Source organism: Gallus gallus, chromosome 1 (assembly GCF_016699485.2).
Source record: "Gallus gallus isolate bGalGal1 chromosome 1, bGalGal1.mat.broiler.GRCg7b, whole genome shotgun sequence".
NCBI classification, from domain to species: Eukaryota; Metazoa; Chordata; class Aves; order Galliformes; family Phasianidae; genus Gallus; species Gallus gallus.
The window spans coordinates 80111950-80136283 of record NC_052532.1 but is presented as its reverse complement, the minus strand read 5'-3'; the positions used below and the strand labels follow the sequence as shown (position 1 = coordinate 80136283).

The 24334-nt window shown below is 41.2% G+C and overlaps 1 protein-coding gene and 1 long non-coding RNA gene across 5 annotated transcripts in view; one reads left to right on the top strand and one right to left on the bottom strand.

Moving 5' to 3' along the window:
- The window catches only part of GSK3A (glycogen synthase kinase 3 alpha), a 142049-nt gene that overhangs the window by 26602 nt on the left and 91113 nt on the right, over positions 1-24334 (bottom strand). For all 4 annotated transcript variants that reach the window (XM_416557.8, XM_004938179.5, XM_046913697.1 and 1 more), the window contains 4 exons: positions 22118-22248; positions 20404-20510; positions 13086-13183; positions 3034-3129 (listed from right to left, as the gene is read on the bottom strand). In XM_416557.8, coding sequence (XP_416557.4) covers positions 3034-3129; positions 13086-13183; positions 20404-20510; positions 22118-22248 — 432 coding nt within the window. The remainder of the gene's footprint in view (positions 1-3033; positions 3130-13085; positions 13184-20403; positions 20511-22117; positions 22249-24334) is intronic.
- LOC121109314 lies at positions 13094-16954 on the top strand. Its single transcript, XR_005863065.1, has 3 exons — positions 13094-13228; positions 16130-16354; positions 16637-16954. It is a non-coding gene; the product is annotated as an uncharacterized LOC121109314 (long non-coding RNA).

The following is a 24334-nucleotide window of genomic DNA, read 5'->3' as shown; positions in this document are numbered from 1 at the left end:
TGGGTCAGGCTCTAATGGTTGGGGGAAATCACATTAGGCTGGTGGTCAGTCACTAGTGAGGTCTCACAGGGCTCTATTTTAGGAGCAGTTCTCCTCAACCTAAATGACCCTAAATGACCTAGATGCAGGACTCAAACACAAAATAAGTAACTCACAGATGATACTAAGTTAAGAGGACCTGTTGACTCCCCAGAGGGTGGGGAGGTTTTACAGAGAGATCTTGACAAACTGGAGGGCTAAGCAATCACCAGCCACGAGAAGTTCAACAAGAGCAAGTGCCAGATTCTGCAACTGGGAAGGGGCAATCTTGAATATATGTACAGACTAGGGGATGAGAGGCAGGAGAGCAACCCTGCTGAAAGGGATCTGAGGGTTCTGCCTGATGGAAAATTGAATCTGAGCCAGCAGTGTGCCCTGGCAGCCCAAAGGGCCAACCATATGCCCTGGGGTGCATCAAGCCCAGCACTGCCAGCTGGGCGGGGGGATGGGTTGTCCCACTCTGTGCTCTGTGCTTTGCAGCCTCACCTCCAGCACTGGGTGCAGCTTTGGGTGCCACAATGGAAGAAGGACATAAAACTGTGAGAGAGAATCCAAAGGGGGCTACGAAGATGTGGAAAGTTCTGGAAGGCAAGGTGTGTGAGGAGCAGCTGAGGTCCCATGGTGTGCTCAGCACAGAGCAGAGGAGCTGAGGGGAGGCCTCATGGCGGCTGCAGCTCCTCACAGGGAGCAGAGGGGCAGCGCTGAGCTCTGCTCTGTGTGACAGCGACAGGGCCCGAGGGAACGGCATGGAGCTGTGTCAGGGGAGGGGCAGCTGGGGGTTAGGGACAGGGTCTGCACCACAGGGCGGTGGGCATGGAACGGGCTGCCTAGGACAGTGGGCACGGCCCCAAGTGCCAGAGTTCAAGGAGTGTTTGGACTCCACTCAGACACAGGGTCTGGATTTTGGGTGGTGTTGTGTGGGGCCAGGAGTTGGACTCAATGATTTCTTCCAACTCAGGATATTCTAGGATTCTGTGATAATTTATACAGCTGTGCCATCAGATATTATACCAATACAGCTGGGTAAGAAAGAGCAATCCTAAGCATTACTGCCACTTACTGAAATCTTTCTTGGCTCAACAGCAAAATGTTGAAAGGAAAGGATCTTTAGAAGTAAGTATGGATGAGTATCTATGCTAACACTGTGCTGGGTAATCCATTTTTACTAATTTAGCACTTGTATAATAAGAAAAGTACAGATTACATAAACGAAGCATCATGTCACTCAACTGCAGCAAACTGGTTTAAATGCTACTGTATACCCAACTGATGTCAGGAAGAATGCGCAGAACGAGTTGAGAATAAGAAGCTATGCTGCAAGCACAGATGTCCAAAAGTAACTGTGCCCTAATGCAGAATGCAGAGGCTATCTCCTGGCAAGCTCCTCTCAATTCTTTCAAATTGACTTGGTTTCACCTATGTCTATTTAGAATGACGAAACATATTCATGTATGTACAATGCGTATAAATAGAAGGAACACTTCTTTCTTGAAGCTTGCATTTGCTGAAAGGTCTCTGTTGTGACCGTCAAGTGCATACAGATGACTCTTAAGACTATTCAGGCAAAAGACAAGTTGCACAGCTAACTTAGATGTTTAACTCCATATGCTATAGTACATCTCAGCACCCCTGTCCCACTGCGTATTAGCTTAATCCCTCAAATCCAGAACACCCTCACTGCAGAAATGCAGATGCAACCATAGAATTCTGTGCTATAAGGCTTTTGGCCTTATTCTTGTGACTTGACTTCTACCATGGTGCAATTTGAAAGGGAAGAGACCAACTCCCAGGGATTTAATTTGTCCTGTTTTTGTTTCCAGTTAATGCAAGACACTAAAAAGCATCACTGGATTTACAGACCTCTCATACTATTGTAAAACACTTAACCAATCCACAGAAACTAGGATATGGAAACACAAACCAGGAATTATTGGGGAAAACGAGAATTTAAGTGGTGCATAAAATGTTGAAGAACCTATCATATAAACATCATATCTGGCTTGGCATGTACCCATTAGATACATGACTAGCTGTCAGAGACTGGCTCTAGCTAGTTTATTCAGAGTTTCTACCAGCACAGAGCATTGGGTCTTAACGAGTCTGACTTAGACATGCGCTCAGCTAGGAGTAAGATCCTTTCATACATAAAGAATATAGCGGAAGAAAACCTGAACCATTACGGTATGATGACAACGTTCTGCAACTATGTCAGACATTTCTCAAGAAAACATTAACTGTCAGGCACCAGTGCTTAGAACGTGATATTTAACTTAAATCTCAAGCTGAAGGGTAATTAAACGATCAGTTTTTTACCGCTTTTCAAACAAAAAAAAATCCACCATTACTCCACATGTGGAGGACAGCTTAACCGTGTGGCCATGAACTTTAATTCTAACAGCTTTCACTTTGATCATGGTTGTATTATTGCCAGTATTTACTGCAGTAGTACTTCCTGAAAACTAGGTAGCAAAACAATCTTAAGAAGTAACTCCAGGAAAAAAAAACAACAAAACAACACTAAACAACACACCTATATGACTACAAATCTAATAATATTTTTTGAAAGAACCAGTTAAGAAAATGACTGTCAACCTTCACTGTCAGATTATGTAACAGCATTAGAGAAGTGTCACACACATCAGTGGAACACTTTCTCATTTCTACGTGACTTTCACACACATCAAAAGTTACACAATGACAGGATTTAGATATATTGCAATCCACTACAAACACACACACCACTGTTGTTTTTTTTCCTTTTTTGTAGGCAGCCTCAAAAAAAAAAAAAAAAAAAAGACTAATATATACTAATATATAATGCAATACATTGCTTCAATATCTTCTTTATTCTTACCTATATTAAAAGTTATTGGGTCCTCAGCATAGTTAAAGGCACCTAGTTTAGACTGAAAGCTACGAAGACAATCACACTTAACTCCCTGAATTTCTTAGTTTCAGCCCACATGTTGTTATCATCCAATCATATAGACTTACCTTAGTCCATGGATGTGCCTTAATCTGAGGGAATTTAAATTCAGTATAGTTTGGATTCATTTCTCTAATTTGCTCCCTTGTAGGCGTTCCCAGAACCTAGGAAGGAAAGGAAAATAGAAAGCCATTGTTTACATATGCTTCACATTCACATACATCTGGAAGAGCCCAGTATAACCTATTAAATAGTGAGAAAACTTAACTGAAGTCAGTCCGTGTAATCAGTAAGTGAACACAGAGAACAAAACAACAAAACTTCTAGTTTCAATTGGAAGGGATCTCCCCTCCTGAGGCCATCTGGTCCAAATCCACTGCTCAAGCAGGGTTAGATATAGGGAAGGCTGCCCAGGACTGCATTCTGCCGGGTTTTGAGCATCGCCACAGAGGGAGAGTCCACAACCTATGCTCAGATGGAACTGCATGTGTTTTAATTTGTGCCTCTTGACTCTTGTCCTCTTAGTGAGCACCACTGAGAAGAATCCGTATTTATGCACACGGATAAAATACCCCTTGAACCTTTCTCTGCTCCAGGCTGAGCAGGCCCACCTCTCACAACCTCTCCTCATATGGCAGATGCTCCAGTCCCTCAGCCATCTCTGTCACTCCTGATCCAGCTTCAGTAGTCTCTTGGTGGCAGAGCTCATGCTCAAAGCCAAGCGTCAAAAACGTAATTCTTTTCTAAAATTTTTCACAGAATTCAAGAATCCTTCTCAAACTTTGTGATATTTCAATACGGAATAGAGTCTATTGTAATTTTTATGTTGTAAAACAGTGTTGTTGATTGTAGCGTACAGGTCAGATCCTTAATTAGCTATAACAAAGACTTCATTTTAAGTCATGAACAACAGTCCTCTGACAGCTTACAACCATACACACTGCTGTGATGTTATGCACTGTCTCCATGAGGAAACAACCTAAAACGTGACAATATTAGCTAGTAAGGCAGAGTGCTAAGGAAGTCTTTCATTATATATTCTGCTACCTGTGAACATTTTTGTCCTGTTACAGGAGTGGAAATGGCACGAACACACTCTGAAGAGTCAGGCAAAGGGGACAAGAACAAGCATCACTATTCAGTTCTACAGAAAAAACCCCAGCAGTTACTATGGAAGGAGTCTGCTACCTCTTTGCGACTTAAAATACGGCTGTACGAAACAGAATATCAACCCATAAAGCAATGCTTTAAATTAACAGCAAAAGGAAATAGCCCCCCAGAACTCGTTTAGGCAATCGCTTCCGGGGTAATACATTCAATTGGCAAGTTACACAAAAGAAATGATCACAGAACACCTACCACTCAATTGCTAACTGAGACACAAATCCCACCTCCTCTACAACCCAAGAGTTATGCTTGTATCTGACAGACTACTTTTCTATGCATGCCTATGTTGGTAGCAAAGAGTCCATTTACAGGATCCCGTATGTTTTGCTGAACTTTGAAGGAAAATAAGAGCAGCCAGAAATGCTCCCTTCCCCCAGTTCCAGGCTTTGAGACCACTGCTCTCAACATGCTGGTTCTAAAAATTGATGGAATTTCAGATCTGCAAATAGTATTTCAATTTCAACGCAGGGTAGAAACCATTTGCAAAAACTTGGAAGTTCCCTGGATTATTTAACTTCTTGTCAAATTATGGATAACTTGTATTGCTGTCCCACCAACTTCTCACAGCTCACTGCATTTTAAGGCCTCCCTCGCATAGAGAGAGCTTGTTTAAAGGCAAGCTTACCTTCCTTCACCTCCTCCCCCTCTCAGAAAAAAACAACACCATCTTTAATAGCTTTCCTAAGAGGAGGCAAGGACTAAAATTTTGTATCACTCAAATTCAGGAACCTGGCTCAGTTCCCAACACTGCACAGAATGAGAATCTGCACAGTGCCTGTATCTTTACCTAGAGAATGTTTATGGGATGGGAGAGATTTCAGACCAGATAGGCAAAGATAGCTTCATGAGAGGACCCCAGATAGACAAAGATAGCATTCATGAGAGGACCTAACTACAAATAATGTGAGAGAGCAACTCCTGAGCTGAAGCTTTGGTGACAAGGATAGTGAAGCATTTAATCAACAGTGCCTAAGGTGTCAAGAATGCTTTGAAAAGAAGGTTTTGAAGAGGGATAATACTAGATGAAGGAAGGGTAAGCTGCACCTTTTGGTTATATAGCCTCAGATACACAAAATGACCCATACAGCAGAGTATGTGACTTACATTAACCACTCAGTGTATTTACTTTCTTTTCTAGACTGCAGAGCCATGCCACTGGTGCCTATATGCTTTCACTTTGTACTGAGAGTAGGCAGATTAAGGCCAAAAAAAAAAAAAAGAGGAAAGTATGCAGGAAGAAAAATGGCAGCTTTTAAGATTGTCATATTGAAATCAAATCCAGGGGGGGGAAAAAAAAGTGGGATGAATGACGTGATAAGCTATAAAAATGTTCTGGTACTTGCAATGCCTGGAAGAGGTCCTGTAGCAAGGGGTGGAAATAACCCCAACCCTACCCTCCAGGGCACTCCGCTGCACCATTTTAAAACCATGACTTACTGACTTATGCTGAGTTTTAGGTACATTAGCGATACCTTTGAGTAACCTTGTTGAGTAGCAGCAATAACTTATGCTATCACAAAAGCTAGGCAAACATTTTCTCTTTTAAAAAGAGAAGTCATTCATATGACTGCTATTTCTGTTGGAATGCAAAGGAGAAGAATAAATTACTTTGCACATTTTTGGCAGAATTACACTGTGAAACAACCGTTCTTGCTATACCAGCTCTGAAAATACTACGGAGCAGATGTTCCTTGCTGACAGGTTTCACAGAATCACGGAACACTGAGGCTGGCAGGGACTTCTGGAGGTCGAATGGTCCAAGCCTCTGCTCAAGCAGGTCAGCAAGAGCTCAGGACCATGTCCAGGCAGCTTCTGAAATCTCCAAGGACTCTACAACCTCTTCAGGAAACATGCTCCAGTATTTCATCACCTTCATAACAAAAACTGTTTTCTTGTGTTTGGATTTGAGTTTAACGCGTTCCAGTCCATGTCCATTGCCTCTTGTTCTGGCACTGGACACCCAAAAAGGACCTGGCTGTGTCTTCTCTGTATCTTTCCTTCAGGTATTTCTACACATCGATGAGATTCCCCAAATCTTGCATAGGTGAGACAGCTTTTAAGAAATACTGAGCCCAAAACTTAATTATTCCTGTCTATGCACATCAACACATACTATTCTGCTTCTGCTTCTTGGGGACAACCTTATGAGAGGTAGTATTTTCAAATTAAAAACAAAAACAAACAAACAAACAAAAAACCCATTTAATTAAAAAACAACAAATTTTTATGTCTGGAGTAAGTCCTGAATTTGATCACAAACAGCACGAAGATCTTCATTTACTTGCAACTGAATTTTCACAGGAGCTATACTCCAGAACTGAAGACAGCTGCTGTCCACACCTGGCTTCACTGTGCAGAACTGTGCAGGGCTATGAGAGCAAAAGCATGCTGTTTCAACATAGGAGGAAGTGGAAACTGCAAGGTTTGCATAAACCTCAGTAGAATGAAGGCCCTTTCTGACAGCCATTCTTACTTACTGCTAATTATTTGCCAAAATATCAAAACCAGCTAAAAGCAGGGTTCAGAAACTCTGGCTGGGGAGGACTGAAGTGAACTTGAGAGGGAAGAAGGTTGTTATTTAATTCGGAGTCTTCTAGAAACCACACAGCGGTATAGTGCCTTCCCCAGGAAAACCATGCTGTCTTAGGAAGAAACATCTACCAGGTGTGCATGGTTTACCAGATGACATACTTATTGCTTTTGCAAACACGTCTGAACCTCTTCTTTAAGTTGCTAGAGGAGTGCCAACTAATGACTTAAATTCATAGTGCTGGCATCTCAAGCAGTAAAGACAGGTTGGTTTTGAAATAATGCTTCAAGAGGTCTATGGTAGAAAAAAAACTTGCCATTTTATATGCACTTTCTTTCAAAATCATGGTCTTGTCAAACAAAAATGAAAGCCAACTAAATATAGAGGTTCCTTCTACTTAAAAAACCTCAAGAACAGCTACACAACAGGAATAGGAAGAAATCCATTGTCACCACTGACATGAACATAATTATTCATCATCTTTTTATACTGCCTGCCAGCAAGCACTGGAAGCAAGAAACAACACAAGGTACACGAACAGGGAAGCTGTGGTGTGTTCTGGAGGGGAGATGCCAGAGGACTCCCCTTATGGGCACAAGGGAAGGGACCCAGATGATACCCTGCAGCAGGGACGCACAGGTGTTATGTATAATCAATGATGGGTCTCCCTGGGCAGCACTCTCACACCGGACCACAGTGAGTAACAAGCTGTCTTCTCTCTGCTTGTCTCTTCTCTCAGAGAAGACAGCTCCGCTCTCCCCATTAACTGCTGTGACTGAATTTACTTTATTGCAAAAACTGAGCCCAAAATAGCACCCTGACATTTGAGTGTGAGCCATGTATTGTAATTGCAGCCTATACTTAGTGTTCAGTTCCGTAAAACTGTCACAGATCAAAAAGTTACACATGGATAGGGTTCCCGATACTATAACGTTTGGGTTTTAATACATTTTTTTCCCTTTGCCTCATTCCCAACCCAGAGAACTATGGGAAGATGATTTCATTTTTTCTTCGGTGCAAGGAATAAATGCACATTCCAGAAGGAACCATAAAAAAAACCACACCAAAAAACCCCTGGCTGTTTCTTACAGTTATCAGAAGTTGGTCACTGCATGTCACGCTCAAGACAACAGCACACACAGGGAAAAAATATTTACAGTAAAGTCAATGAAAAGCAGATTGGCAGATGCTGTTCTCCCAGCATGCCAGGACTGCTCATGTGAGTACTGCCGTTTCATTCCTTTGACTAAGATTTCTTTCCTGTTTTGAGCAGAGTAGAGGGAAGAAGCTAAATAAAATCCATCAGAAGATAAACATGCACTTAAGTATGTATCTTAGAAAGAAAACTATAATGCTTCAGAAATGTCCTTTTTGCATGAGGAATACTGAGTAATCCCTTTCTGTGGGAGCTGCGGTTGAAGACGGGTCGGCCTGTGGGAACACTCCAGCCAGCTTTCAGTGCTCTCCAGGGTGTGGGAGGAGCAGGATTTACCTCTCCAAGCTTCCACAGCAGGCACAGCCATCCTGCAGGCACCACAATTACATTCCAAGCTGTGAGCACGAGGAGAGGGAGTCACACAGGAGCCTACATTGTTTGCACCCTCTAAAAATTCCCTCTTGCAGGCTGAGAGCTCTTCTCCGAGCTGTATTCAGAAATATCCTGCTTGTATAATGGATTCTAGTCAGGTGAAAACTGCAACCTTCCTGGGCTACTGAAAGGAGCAGTTTCACCTTTCCCACGGCGAAGGGACTCACACCACAGCTCTCTCAGGTGCATTACTCACTCAGATGTAATTTCTCTACCATGACCACTGCTGTGCCTGCAGTGCCATTGTGTCCGTGTCATGAACCAGCACATTTCTGAAGAGGCTGTCACTCAAAATTAAAATTAACGTATCTGGTTACCTACTTGAGGTATTTCCAGCCACAGGATAACCTAACATTTGGAATAGTCCGCAAGAACTAAAAATAATGACAAGTCATCATCCAAGATAAAACCTTGGAAAAAGCACATCATACAATTTCTCTCCAGAAACAATATAAGAATTCAAGGAGAATGGAATTAGATACTTATTTTTTCATATTTTTTTCAGCTCCACGGCAGTATTTTGCCATACTGAGCATCATTTTCTCAAAGGTAAGTTGTTGGAGATATCTCTCTCTCCTAGCCAGACTGAGAACATCTAGAAAGACTAACGAAATACAAAGGAAAGAAGGAAAGAACGAAATACTACTACAGAAAGACTGAAGAAATATGAACAAGAGAAAAAGAAGCTAAAAATAAGGGTGCTGTATTTTCATTTACATGAATGTGATGCTGTGATTTACAAAGGCAGTTTTTTGGAGCAGCTGGTAAATCAACAATAGGCCTTGAGAAACTAAAAGCATCAGTGGTTGGAGAAGACATTCTGAAACTGGATGAAATGGAAGTATGTGAATACTGCTGGAAGTGACTCAAAGACTGATCAAAGACAAAAAGATGTTCCTGGTGTAGCAAGGAACTGAGGATGTGGAAAATGCAACCTGCAGAAATAACAAGCCATGCTGGATTGATGTATCACAAAGTCTGCCTTAGTGGCCACCACTGCTGAAAAGGATGTCACCACACAATGCATGAGAAAGGAGGACTAACTGAACAGTGTGGCATTTCAAAGTCGTTCTTCAATGTAATGCAAAAAACTTCATATGCAGATGCAGCATCCGATTGCTGTACTGAGAAATATGCTCTGAATATTTACAGTTGAGTAAGCAACAGAAAAAATTTACCTTGGCCCAAAGAACGCTACGAGTTTGACCATGGCTCATAGTCATCCTGAACTGAAGGGAGCCAGCAGGAAAATTTCTAAGCTGACCTCTTGCATGAGGGAATCAAATAAATCTCAAGTTATCAAAGTCAGATGCATTCTCAAATGTGTGGGTACATATATATATTTTTTAATTTAGGCCTTTTGGAAAGTTTAACATACTTAATTTTCTCTAAATTTCAGACACACGTTTCAAGGGTTTATCTAAAAAGTAAGGCCTCAAAATAGTCACAGTATATCAGCAAGCCAGGTCCCAACTTGCAACCTTCTAGAAAGTTCATGGCTGTTTATTCTAGAATCACAGGATGGCTTGGGTTGAAAGGGACCTTAAAGCCCAGCCAGTTGCAACGCCCTGTCATGGGCAGGGTTGCCACCCATCAGACCAGGCTGCCCAGGGCCCCATCCAACCTGGCCTTGAACACCTCCGAGGATGGGGCACCCACAGCTTTCCTGGGCAGCCTGTGACAGTGCCTCAATGAGCTCTGAGTGAGGAATTTCTTCCTAGTGACTAACCTACCCTCTTTTCAATTAAAACCATTTTCCCTGCCTATCACTGTGCTTCCTGATAAAGCGTTCCTCCCCAGCTTCCCTGCAGGTCCCATTTGGTACTGAAAGGCCTCAATAAGTCCTCCTCACAGCCTTCTCCAGGCTGAACAACCCCAACTCCCTCTGCCTGCCTTCATAAGAGAGGTGCTCCAGCCCTTTGAGCATCCTCAAGGCCTCCTCTGGACCTGCTCCGACAGGTTCATGCCCTTCTCATTTTGGAGTATCTGGATGCAGTGTTCAACATGGGGTCTCATGAGAGACTCCCTGCAGTTGGTAGATCCCATACGCTCTGCTTCTTTTACAGCCAGCTGGCATTAAGATAAGTCCATGTTACAATAAAAGTTTTAAATAATAACACTTTAGGGCTCCAAGTGGAAGAGGTGGATTCCAACTATATATATAAAAAAAATTAAATGAATCTTATTCTAAACAGAGTCTCACAACCTGGTGTCTCACACATTGGTGGCTGCACTATCCTCAACTGCAATTCCCTCTATATTCTCACGTCAGCCTTTTGCCAATGCTTTTATGAATATAAATAGCTAATACAAAATGCACAACACGTCATATGCAGAAGTATTGAAAAACAGTACAGTTCTGCAGTTTACATTAATTTTCCCTTCCATTGTTGCCTTGAAAATCTATGTTGTCTCCATAACAAGTATATGGGCAGAAAATTATTCATGGCACCTACCCAATTCAAGTTCACATTTTCCATTGTATTCTAAGGATTTAGGGAACACATTTTAATAACTACTACTCTAAGACTTACAGTGTTTGTTCTTTCAGACTTTCAGCTAAAACATTCTCAGTACTGCAGCTTTTAAAATGAAGAGACTAGGCTTACTATAAAATGGAGCTATTCCTACATTTAAGCTGTTTTACTTAATTTTTGTATGCAGAGGGCTACTTGTATAACCGGAGACAAAAAAAACCCCAAAACACACACAGGCTTGGATGATCATTCAGAATTACTATTTTTACATTCAAAGAAATTACTCAGAAATCTGCCTCTGCTGAGGTGAAAATCATCACACCAAGCTATAATTTACTGATTTTCAAGCCTTCATACAGAACAATCCTTTGGCTGTTATTAGACATAACATGAGTTTGCCAGCACTATATGTTCAGTTATAAATTGGATTCAATCATCTTTGAGGGTCCTTTCCAACTCTGGGTATTTTATGGTTCTGTGAACTACTCAATGAGAATTATCATAAATCACAGTAGTGGCATTTAAAAAAGCTGTAGGTGGTGGCATGCAGGCCATCAACAACTTTATTATTCCTTTGCTTCAGTACACTATCAGACAAGCGTAAATGAAGCCAAATTGTCACAATCAGAGCACATATATGCTACCAAATTATTAGTTTATAGTTGTTTGCAGAACTGAAAATGCCTAAGTAACGAAAGCAGCTTCTAAAAAACTTTGAACAAAACGACAATCTCTGCTTGGCAAGCACCTCAGTAATGAAGGGACATCTATTTCCTTTATTATTTTACTTTCATATTGTGAAAGTCGAAGCAATTGCAGAGCACTATGGTTTTGCTGATAAGGCCTCTCTACTCTCAATTTTCATAAAAACAGGTTTTTTTTTTCTGCAAATATCTGAAGGCAAGTAGCACAGTTTATTGCACAAATTCCACGGGAACTCTAGCAACCTGACATGTTTACAGACTGTTTTACATCTCACAAAAGAGGTGCAATGGAAAGAACTGCACCGCTCCAAGACACTTCTCAAAAGGAGAAAATTCTCACTCATGGCATCAGCAGCTCTAGTTGGGTCAGCAGTTCTAGTTTTCCACTGGTGTTTCCTATGTAAGCTGACCCTATGTGAACCTACTGAGCTTGAGATACACTGGGCAGAAAGACAATATTAAAAAAGCAAGGAAGTCATAGGAGAAGGAGGTACAAGAGGCCTCTGGTGGAAAGGAGATGACTGGAGGACTTCCAGCAGGACAGACACAAAACCATTGTAGCAGAAGCTAAGTTTACATGAACAAAGGCTGGAGGAGACATGGTGAGAGCCTAGAACAGTCAAGGCACACACGAGTGGGATTGCAGAGCCAGTCACAGAAAGCCTCGCCAGCTCATGTTCCCCATACAGAAGGATGACAGCTTGGTACTGGCTGGTGTCAGACAATGCGATAGGACAGGTACAAAGACAGCAGTAACGCATGAAAAAAGGCATGTGTACACAACTTCTCCTTTGTAATGTTGCCACCTTAATAAGAGCACAGTACAGATGTGTCTAGGGGAATTATATACTCTTTGGAAACCTTGTCTCATTCAACGCAGAAGTTGAACAAGGAGGGAGTTAAACTAGGGAAAGAATAATTTCAAAGGTAGCAAAGCTGAACTGGACAGATGCTGTGAAACCAGGCCCCAACTCTGTAGGCTATGAATTACTGTTCTATCCTTCTCATCTGAGAATCAAAGAATATTCAGTTTATCAAATGAAATCAATCAAGATGTGTCTGAGCATAAGCAATATGTAAACGTCATGCATTTAGAAACATTAGGTCTTTCTCACTTCAAAAACAAGACTTTTCAGGTGGAAAGTATTTTTGCTCTACATTTAATTAGGTCCTGCTCTTCTGTCTGCAAAAAGGAGTACCCATTTTCACCTCTCATCTCAAAGAGTTAGTAGGAAGGAGGAAGAAAAGAAAGCTACATATGTGAAGAATCTGGCACAAAGACATTCAACAACACTGTTTTCAAAGCTAAGTACTAACTGCATGCAACAAAGAAAAGAGCTAGATTCTTAAAGAATGAGAATCATATATTAATAAATATTGGCTCAGTATGTAAGCACCATTTCCAACCACACTGAAAGTACAAATCTCTAAGAGGAAAAAGAGCTATGTAATTAAAAGATACAGCCATCATGCCTGACTTCAAGATAGGCAAATAAAGACTATCAAGTTCTCAGAAATGCATGAGAAATTTTTTCAATCAGTTTACAGGCAAAACTTTGTACAGTACTATCAGTATGTAAGTTGTCAGGCTTGTAACAATGATCATTTTCATTCTGATTGCCATGGAGTTGAAAAAACACTTAAAATTCCATACCTTGATTATTTCCACCAACTGATCCACACCACTGTCACCTGGGAAGATTGGTTGTCCTAGTAACAGTTCAGCCAATACACAGCCCGCTGACCACACATCTAGAAGGGGAAAAAAGCAGAAGGCAGGAAAGGTGTAAGTAAAAGGTTTGTATTGTTTCATTTATATTAAAAAATAAGCTATTTCACTTTATTACTTGCCACATTTCATATTATAACATAACAAAAAATATATATATATTCTTCTCCTAAATGTACATCTAGCAAAGAAAGATGTGTGGCAATACAGCAATAGGGGGCAGGTATTCTAGAAGTCAAACCATGAAACAACGGGAGCTGGAAAATAATGTTAACATCATAATATATTTACATTAAAACCTAACCACGTAGGAAGAAGAAACGAATATTTGCCACGTGAAAATTAAGAACTTCCCAGCCTTATGCTGTTCTTTAATCACATTCACCATGAACTATGCATAGGTATCATCACAACAGCTGATGGTTTTGCTGCTTCTGAATGTTGAATAGACTCATTTTCTTTTATCCCATGTATTAAAAGCATATATACATTAACAGATAAGCCAATACTGCAAATATTACTAGTATTCTGCAGAATAAAATTATTATGGGACCTAAGAGACAGTCTCTCATTCACATCAAGATCTAATCTTCCTCCTACTTCCATTTGCAAACTTCACTGGACAACAGCACTGCAGGGCACAGGTCAACAACATCTGTAGATTCATTTTCATTCATATACCAAAACCCACATCTATCTACAAGCAGCTATTCCTTTATGTAAAGACAATCTTCATCTATTACAGGGACATCTTATATACAAGTAAGGCAGTTCAGTGCTACAACAGTAACTTAAGAACACGTTCAGGAATTCAAGGTTGATAATGCAATCATATGGAAGTTAGAACAACCCTTTCCATCCTATATTAAAGAGAGAGGGTTAAAATAAAACTATTTTCCCCTTCTCTCAAGAAAGATACAGTTTTATCCAAACATACAGTAGGCAAAAAGCACTGCTGATTACTGCAGCTGTCAAAATAATTCCTAAGTCAAATGGATGCATTTTTTCATAATGCCATAGTCCAGACATTGCAACACCATTCATCCTAAAATGTAACAACTTAAAATGTAAATGGCAATGGAACTAACCCATATTTAAATCTTGAATTTCAACAAGCAGTAATAACAGAATCATAGAATTAAGGTTGGAAAAGACCTCTAAGATCACCTAGTCCAACCATCCACCCTACACCACCATTGCCCACTAAACCACATCCCTAAGTACTACATCTAGCCTTTGCTTAAACACCCCCAGGGACAGTGACTCCACCACTTCCCCGGACAACCTGTTCTAATGCCTCTTTCTTCTCTTTTTGAGAAGAAATTTTTCCAATATCCAATCTGAACCTCCCCTGGTGCAACTTATCATAGAATCATAGAATCGCTAAGGTTGGAAAAGACCCACAGGATCACCCAGTCCAACCATTCGCCCATCACCAATGGTTCTCACTAAACCATGTCCCTCAATACAACATCCAAACGCTCTTTGAACACCACTAGGCTCGGTGACTCCACCACCTCTCTGGGCAGCCCATTCCAGTGCCTGACCACCCTTTCAGAGTAGTATTTCCTAACGTCCAGCCTGAACCTCCCCTGGCGCAGCTTGAAGCCATTCCCTCTAGTCCTATCACTAGTCCCACAAGAGAAGAGGCTGACCCCCAGCTCACTACAACCTCCCTTCAGGTAGTTGTAGAGAGCAATAAGGTCTCCCCTGAGCCTCCTCTTCTCTAGACTGAACAATCCCACCTCCTTCAGCCGCTCTTCATAAGGCCTGTGCTCCAGACCCCGCACCAGCTTTGTTGCCCTCCTCTGGACACGCTCCAGGACCTCGATGTCTTTCTTGCAGTGAAGGGCCCAAAACTGGACACAGTACTCGAGGTGTGGCCTCACGAGAGCTGAGTACAGGAGGATGATCACCTCCCTGCTCCTTCTGGTCCCACTATTTCTGATACAAGCCAGGATGTCCTTGGCCTTCTCAGTCACCTGGGCACACTGCTGGCTCATGTTCAGTTGAGCATCAACCAGTACCCTTCAGATCCTTTTCTTCCACAGATCTTTCCAGTCACTCTGCGCCAAGGCTGCAGTGTTGCACAACACTGCTGTCAAAGTGCAGGACCCGAGATTTGGTCTTCTTGAACTTCATCCTGTTGGCCTCAGCCCAGCTATCCAGTCTGGCCAGGTTCCTTTTTTTGGGCCTTACTACCATCAGGCAGATTGACATTTCCCCCCAGCTGGATGTCATCTGCAATCTTACTGAGAGTGCACTCAATTCTCTCATCTAAATCATTAATAAAGATGATAAAATAAGGAAAATCAGACACTTTTTGAATTTTTATCAATATTTAGTAGAAAGCCACCGAGGTGCCAAGATCTCTTCTGGAAAATGAAGGCAACAGGAAAAGAACAACACATTGCCTCAGCTTCTGAATGACTGCTAACTGATAGCTATGGCCATCAGACTGATACATATGAGTGAACGATGAAAAGAATGTATGACTTATGTCATCCGTACGCATCAAGAGCCTTCCAAATAGGTAGCTGCATTCATAGGGACTTACACAGCAGACCAAAAAAACAGCAGATTTCTTCAGAAGTAGTGAAGAAATAGATTAAATATATTAAGTCCGCTACTGAAACCTGAATGTCTATTTAAAGGCACTGTAAGACATTTTGATTTTTCCACTGAACATACAAAACAAATGGTACCCCAAAGCTATAATCATTATTGACTATTTTGAGACTTATTTTGGACTAAAAAAGAACAATATACTGAAAGGAAAAAACAGAACATATTTAAATGCCAGCTTTGTTTTGCGTAATTTTGCATTCAGAACTCAGTTCCTTTTAAGATTTGCAAACTACATCAGCATGATTTTTTTGAATTAGAGTGTGGCTTCATAAAATTGTCTTAATTAACCTTTTGGTCTGGCTTCTCCATGACACTGGTTTTGTGCTCTTATCCTTCTCCAGTCTCCCTAAATGTCTTCCCACTCCACCAGCCAATTTCTGACAAGTCTTAAAGGTTGAAGTATCAAGGCCATTTCAGTTTTGGGAAAACAGAGAGGACAGCAAGCAGCAGCACTGCTGCTGCAGAAGAAGTTCAGCCCTGCAGGACTTGCTTGGCCCGGGAGCACACTGCAGCTGCAGACAAGCCAGACGATGCGCAAGCAGCTGACAGCAGCATGCAGGAAGAAGGTGAGGGCACTGCAGAGGGAAAGAATAAAAAGGATGCAGGTCATGAGGAAGCAGCCGGGGAAGTCTGAGGAATGCTTATGGTTTGCACGATGGGGGAATCCAGCAGACACAGCAAATCCACTGGAAACAAATCCGTTGTTCCTTGTGCAAGGAAGTCTGTAAGATCAAGTGATTTAACACCTTCTTACAAACCTATTCCATTTTCCTTGATTTTATTTGCTAATCCTATAAATTAATCAGCATGCACAACAGACGCACTGAAATGCACAACTCTTTTTCCAGGAGCATCATTTCACTCTCTTCCAAGTTTGGACCTGGGCAACGTTCCCACTTCAAGGAAATGAAAAAATCTTCAAACTATTCTCATTTAAAGCCAGAGATCTGCAGCCAACTTTAGCAGCTTGAAGTAGGGATGGCAACAAAATAATTTTCCTTAGGTGTTTATAGAACTCTGCTGAGTAACATAAATTCAAGAAGAAACTGAGAAATTTTGACTCTGGCTCTCACCATCACAGCAGTGTTCACTGTGCTATACATCACCTTCCCTAACTCATTATTTAGAGGGCATGAGGAAATAAAAATATTTGCCTGCTCTCATCAATGCAGTGGAAACTAAGAACTTTCCTCCAACTGAAACCCTCTAGGGCACAACCCACCTGCATACACCTTTTTCCTCCTATAGTAAGCTCTGCCCTAGCATCCTCTGATCTGACTTGATGAATTTCCTCCATCTCAAAACTGTGTCTCTGGAAGCCAATCATCTGCACAAACCAGCGGGGAAAAAACAGAGTCGGAACAGTAGCCCTAGGAGGTTGTAGAATCAGCAGCTTCCAGTTGCCAAATGCCAGAGCATAAAATGCTTTTCACTGCTAGTTTTTTTGGAATGCTTTTTAGAACGTCAGAATGAGAACAAAATCTGGCATAATGGGCATGTGTTGCTATGTCAAATGCAAGTCTTGCACATCTGCTCAGCACAGATCCACAGCCTACGTGAGGTAGAGTAAGGCTAAAACCTGAAATGGTTAGGAAGTCATCAACTCAGCCATTTGTTTCTCTGCAATGAAGAGATGGAACAGCAATCACAGGTGACAGAAGTGGTCAGTACTTTAACATCCATGCTTATTTTCAGCAATGGGAGTCACCACCTTAGACACAGGCAAATCCTTTTCACTGCTCTGTAGCAGGTTTGGGATGCACCACATGATGGTTCTTCCCCAAGAAATTTGGAGACAGCCTTGCTGCACGTGCCTCCGAGGGAAATTCTGCTCCGAAGGAGATGAACTTCTCGTGTCCTCAGTTCTAGCACTTGCTAGGAAAGTGAATGAATAACTTTGTGACACTTATTTTTGGACAGCTCAGCAGAAGCCAGTGATATGGCTGTACAGATTGATCTTTCCCTGCCAGCAGCTATAAATGTTGCTTCTGGAATGCTCTCAACCCCTGCCAGAGCCATGACAGAGAGAACGTGCTGGAGACCAGCACACCCTCATTAACCAGAAGCACCACATTTTCTGACAAGCACTCTTGTTCCCCATCTCCTGACCTAGTAAAAACACACACACACATTCTGCAGGTAAAGCTTGACTTCAGTGCTTCTTTTTATAAAGCAGGATCATGTAGTAACAAATATCTGCATCCAGCCCTACTCCAGAGCTTGCCTATGTTCGTCTCAGGACATTGAGGGGAATGTGGGCAGCAATCCCACGTTTTCAGCTGGCAGCAGCAGCCAGGCAACAAGAACTTGAGAGCAGCCAGCACCATGCAGGCAGCATACCCTGGGACACCAGCACACACACGGACCTGCAAGGAGGAAGTTCTGGCTAAGACTCTATCCAGGGTCAGCGGAAGGGCTCTGTTTGCATTAAAACAGATGCTCTGACTAGTTAGCTGCAGGAACAGAACTGTGTGCCATCCTTAGCCTCCCAGACACACCCATAAAGTTCACAGTCAAAAGTGAATGAAGCCCCAAGTTCTGCAGGTTTTAACTGACATGAATGCTTGTTTCGTGTCATTGAAAAATCCCTTAAAAGTGTGCAATAAGAATGCTGCTACAGGCCTGGTTTAGTAACTAACTGGCAACAGCAACTATTCAGAAGCCTAAACAGGTTATTTCCCAGTTTGTTATTTTAATAGTAGTTCCAGGTCTGCAAGATGACACATACTGCATTAAATTTTGATGCCACTGATGTTATCATACATGTATCTACGTCACCAACCCAGTATGAAGGTGCAAACGCTACCCCCCAATTTCAGTTATTTTACATTACAATCCAAAAGACGTCTCTCTCTAACTCATGCGTTTTGATAAAATAAGATCCCAGAAATTACAAGCCAGTTCACATTTCTGTTGTGACTTCCAGGATGCAGAGTGCTGGGAACTGCAAAAGTAGTTTCTAAGAGCATTCTGTTACTTCTCAGCTCCCAAATGCAAAGATTATGTTGAAGGAAGCTAAGGGAGGAAAGGGAAAGAAGGATTTGCTGGACAAACAGCAGACAGACTCCTCACTTTATTTTTTATTAGAATTATTTTAGAGACTGGCAGGTAACAAAATAAAAGCTGCTGCAATAAAAGGCAAAATTAAAGTCATTATACAGTTGGAGCCAGCAACATTTCATAGACTTATCTATAATGCAGTCTCTTCTGGTGATCTAAAATATTTGTTTTATGCAGTTATCCCCTGAAACAAGTTGTCTCAGTGCACTCTGATAACACAGCTGAGTCAATCTATTAGCTCTCAGCTGGCAAAAAGATGTCAGCTGGGATCAGCTGCCTTCTCTCACTCACAAGTCCCTGGCACTTTGCTGTTACCTGTGCCCTGGTGCTTATCAGACTGCACAGTAATGTTGATTCAACTCATTAACACTGCAGAAAGCTAACCTAGCCAAAATGAAGTCTCTAGACAAAGTGAGGCTGAATCAGCATACTGAATAGTGACGCGTGGAAGCTGGTGTACCCAAGAGCAAAAGGAGGGCTGAGGCTGCTACTTTTGGCTTGGCTAACCATTAGAGAAGGTCTGTCACTTTATCTTTACTGTGCCATTACTCTCTCCAGACTTCTGGTTTTGCATCTTTTCGTACCAGGGGAGACACGTGTTTATCTTTACTACACCATTACTTTTCCTGGACTTCTGGTCCTGCCCATTTATTCTGTATCAACGTGAGTGTTGCTATAATATGATTCTGGAGAGTAACTAATAATAAGTTATAAGCTTATTTTTCCAAGACTTGTTCACAACTTCCGTATCCTTTTGAACCTATTAAACCTAGCCTGTACTACTCAAGACCCTAAGCAAGATAAAAATCTTAATCAGGGAGTACCTTGACTAAAAAACTGATGAAGTTAATCACAAGGTAACTCATTGCTGTTCACTTTGAGCAACTTTCTGTGACTGCTGTATGAACACCTGGCTATTTCCTGTCCTCTGCATAAACCTCCTGCTTCCTTAACATTTCCATGATGCAGCTGTGTGCCCAGTATTAAAAGAAAACTCTTCACGTTGACAACTAGTGACTAAGGGGTATAAATGTTAACAAAATGAGCAGAATCTGAAATACTGCCATGTACGTTAAACCTGCCAAGAGAGTTTAAAGCCAAACATCATCCCGCATTTTCTCTCCCACTAAAAACACTTCTCTAAAAGCCAAGTAAACAAGTTACAAAATTATTTGGGTCTAAATCATAGCACATCAGAAACAAGATAATATTTTTAGAGCCCTTCTTTATAGTTAAGTCATCAAAGTACTTTTTAGTTTGATCTCTCTCTTGTACCTGCTTTTTAAATTAAACAGCAAAACTGAGCTGGAAGATGTTTTATTTGAATCAGATCTGATCCCAAACTAAAGACAAACAAGCATCCTTTTATTATATAATTGACATTGAAATCTCAAGAAGTACAGAAGTCGCAACACCCCCTTAAAAATGTATACTTTGCTAAGAAGTGATATCTGCCCATTTAAAACAAAACTCTGCCTCTTGCAAGCCTTCACACTTAACTACAGAATAAAAACCCATGCAGCTGGCACAGACTTCAACAGACACATACACATACCTATACTGGAGGTATAATCGGTGGCTCCAAAGATCAACTCTGGTGCCCTGTAGTACCGAGAGCAGATGTATGAAACGTTAGGTTCTCCACGAACCAGCTGTTTTGCACTGAAATGGAAACAAATCAATAATATTTTAGAGACAAAAAGCTTCACAGTATTTTAATGCAGACCAGTATTAAGCTTTAGCACTCTTTACCACCCCTGAGTCCTCAATGCTGAAGTACTGTGTTCTAAGCTGACACAAGGCACAGACTTGATTTACTGTGAAATGAGCCCATCAAGCAGCTAACTTACAGTGGACACAGCAAAGGAAAATCTGACTACAATTTAGAGGATAAATAGAGTAAGGATTTTGGCTGGCAGTTGTCTGTGTAAGTTTGATGTGTTCAAAAGCTTGTGCACGAAGTTGAAGACGACAGAATACAGCTCAGTCAGATGTAGCCACCTTTAAAGGTTCAAAAGCCCTGGGTACTCACCAGAACAGAGTACCTTCTGTTATTACTCTTATTTTCTTAAACTTTCATCAAAATATTCTGGCTTTTTCCTGTTTAAGGGAGTGCGTTATGAGGCTAAGTGGGCATGAAGACAAAGGTAAAAACAAGTCTGCTGTTTTTACCTTTTTACCTGCCATGCAAACTATGCGTTTGGTAGAAAGGATGTGGAAATCAACCTGCTCTTCCAGAAGTACGATATATTCCACTGAGTGGCAACAAACCCCAGCCAAATCCAACACTGAGCCTTCGAGAGAAGGAAGAGCTCCCACCACCCAATTAGATGGTTTTAAAAGTCTCAGTTTTGCCTACAGCTTTCTGATACAGAAACTACAATTAACAATTCAAATTTCTAACAAATAGAGGTACCACCTGTTTATGCACTGTTACTTCAAGTTTAAGTGTGACTCCTATTTTGCTTGTGATGCAGAGCTAGGAAGGAGATTCCCAAGCCACGAGGCATGACGATGCACTGCTTGAGTAATCACCATCTGACATTCCCACTCACTACAGGCAAGCAAATTTAGCAACAGTGATTTCAGTGACCTCTCACATGTATGACCTGGCTATTTCAGTCTGCAGAGTTACAGCACAGTCTAAAGACTGAACTTCACCAGGAAGAAATTGGTTTCCTTTCTCAGCATGGGTATCTAGAACTTCAGTATCCATTTTACTTTCCAGATGAGGGCTGGACTCACTTGTTCAAGTGAATCACATGAACAGAACTGGAAAAAATATGCCACTGGAAACTAGGATATGAATGTCCACTATCTGCAATTAGAATTGCAGTTGCTTAACTTGATCCTCCACATTATTTGAAATATTAGATGAATTGGCAGACCAATGCAAATAAGGTAGCATTAGCCTTTTCAGGTTACTATGCCACTCTGCCTATCCTTTCTTCCATACATTTTACCCAACTGTTCGGTGTTATTTCTTCACAGCACAGTATTTTCCCTATGCAATGGCCTATTTATTTTTTTGAGTATCTGCACAAATAACACGCTTGAATTTTATTTGCCTCCTATTTGACACCCTTCACCAGCTCCTTTTTTTCCATACTAGCTCATTTTAAAAAGAAAACACTCCAACAGTGGTTTCTCTATTAGAACTACAAACAACAAACTTCTGAGGAACACTGAGAGTTCTGCACAATTTCACTAGATTTGTTTTGAAATAAATGGGTCTCACTCTCCAGGCTTCAGGCCACAGACAAGCTTACCTTCCAAAGTCGCAGAGTTTAAGGACAGCTGTATCAGGGTCCAGCAAGAGGTTTTGTGGTTTTATATCCCGGTGGCAGATCCCAAAGGAATGGATATAGGCTAAACTCCGGAACAGCTGATACATGTACAACTAGAACACAGAAATACTGGGTAAGGTATGCTTTCCCAGCCAAAACAGTAACACATAACTCTAATAGAATAAAAAACAGAACCACTCAAAAAAACCCATCCAAACAAAAAAGGCCCTGCTGAATTTATGTCAGTCCTGTGGAAACAGGGAAAGCCCAGGAATTGGCACATCATGTCCTCCCTCTTTGCCACATAACTACGTGAGGTTCAGATTGTCCTTTTGAAAATGAGCACAATTCCAAAGAAGTAATTGTGCCAGCTTTCCAACATTTATAAATAACCACAGAGCAAACAATGACGGCAGTCACAGAAAACATATAGAAAACAAAAGTTGGATTTACTTTATAGATCAGCCTCTTCACAGAAATGAGGTATTTCGGGTTATTAAAAACGTGAAAAAAAACCTTTAGTCAAGGAAGTTATTAACAGGGTATGAAATGCTGTCCAAGGAACATGGTAGTGTTTCAGCCTGACACTTCAAGGAATCTCCCAGCTTTTCCTGGTGAAGGGGCAGACTCTTTCTAATTTTGAACCTCCAGGCAAAACCAGACATCAGCTGAAGACAATTTTATACAAGGCAAGGCAAACAATCCTGCTAACAGAGAGTTTGCTCTGTTCCCCCTTCCAAGGCTGGCCAACTTTTAAGCAATGAAAAACACAGCAAGCCGAGAACTTGCCATGGCAAAATGACAGGGTAGGGCAGGGCTGTCCACATATTTGGCTGCAAGGAATAAGGAGCTGCTGGATGTAATTAGGGCTGTATAGCATATACAGTCATTAACATGGGGAAAACCCAGGCTTAAAGTTGACAACAGGCAGACAGGTTATTTCATAGTTTTCTTGTGTCCCCCAGGGTTTCTGAAATCATTCCAACAATGTGAAATAAGCCTATAGGCTGGAAATTGCACTGGAGTTGCACTTTCCCATTTTCATGGAGCTCATTCTCCACATATCAGCTTTAGTAGCCTGTAAAACCAGGTGCAATCGCTAGACATTGGTATCAAGTCACATTTGCTTCACTTTCATCACTATCTTTGTATTTACACTCCCCCTTTGCCTTTCTTTTGTTTGTTTGGCAGGGAAGATACTAGCAGGAGAAGAATTGCCTCACTACTGGCTCTATGTTTGCAGTTTCCACATTTGTTTTTTCAAAACCAGAAATCTGCACAAAGAAAAGTAAACAAATAAACATTTTCTGCATTGTCTGTTCTAGACATGTCAAGTACTTATTGTGCCAAGTGTATTGCAAAATAATTTGGAAGATTGCTCTAAGTTGACAAGTCAAGTCAATGCATGCAGTGTTCATGAAGTATGCCCACCATCTCAATGCGACAAACCCAGAATTTCCACAAATGTATTATAGAATGTTAGAGGCTGCTAACAAAAATTAACAAAAAGATTCTTAGAAAAGATTCTTGCCGTTTCATAAGCAGCTTCTTTGTTATCCAGGAAAGAGGAGCTCTCTGCCTTCCTACGTATCAATCAGAAGTGAACAAATGGGTACGATCTGACATTTGCAATTGCCAAGGTATCTTCCATTTGCAAAAGCTTTAATGCCATCGAAGTCACATGATCTCTTTTAAAACATAAGACTGAAACAGGCTTGCCTTGTTAGAAAAACAAGGTAAGAACAGACTTCCTGGCTACATGGAAAGGGAATTCCCAAATATCCAGGAAGATGAAACAGGTGAAGCACAACTCTCTCTCAAAGGATACTTAAAATTTTTTCAAAGTCGTCATAATGAACATACTAATGAAATCAGAACAAAAATAAATGAATAATTTATCAAAAGCTAAGCTAGCAAGTTTTGTGGCGCTTAAAACCTGAGGACATATTGTTCCACCAACAGGCCAAGCACAGGAGTTTCTTCGCAGTAGAAATTCTAACTGCCGAATGATAAGATTCTGTGCTTTCTTAAAAACAGGGAAAGTCCTGACTATTGCCAAGACATTTAATTTACAGATTTAATTTACTGAAGATACCAATACAAATTAGCAACTTTTATTGCTAATTTCAATGTTATGTTATCTGTGTGCCATGTTAACAAGTTAAATTCTAGTTAACAACACTGGACTCAATGATCTCT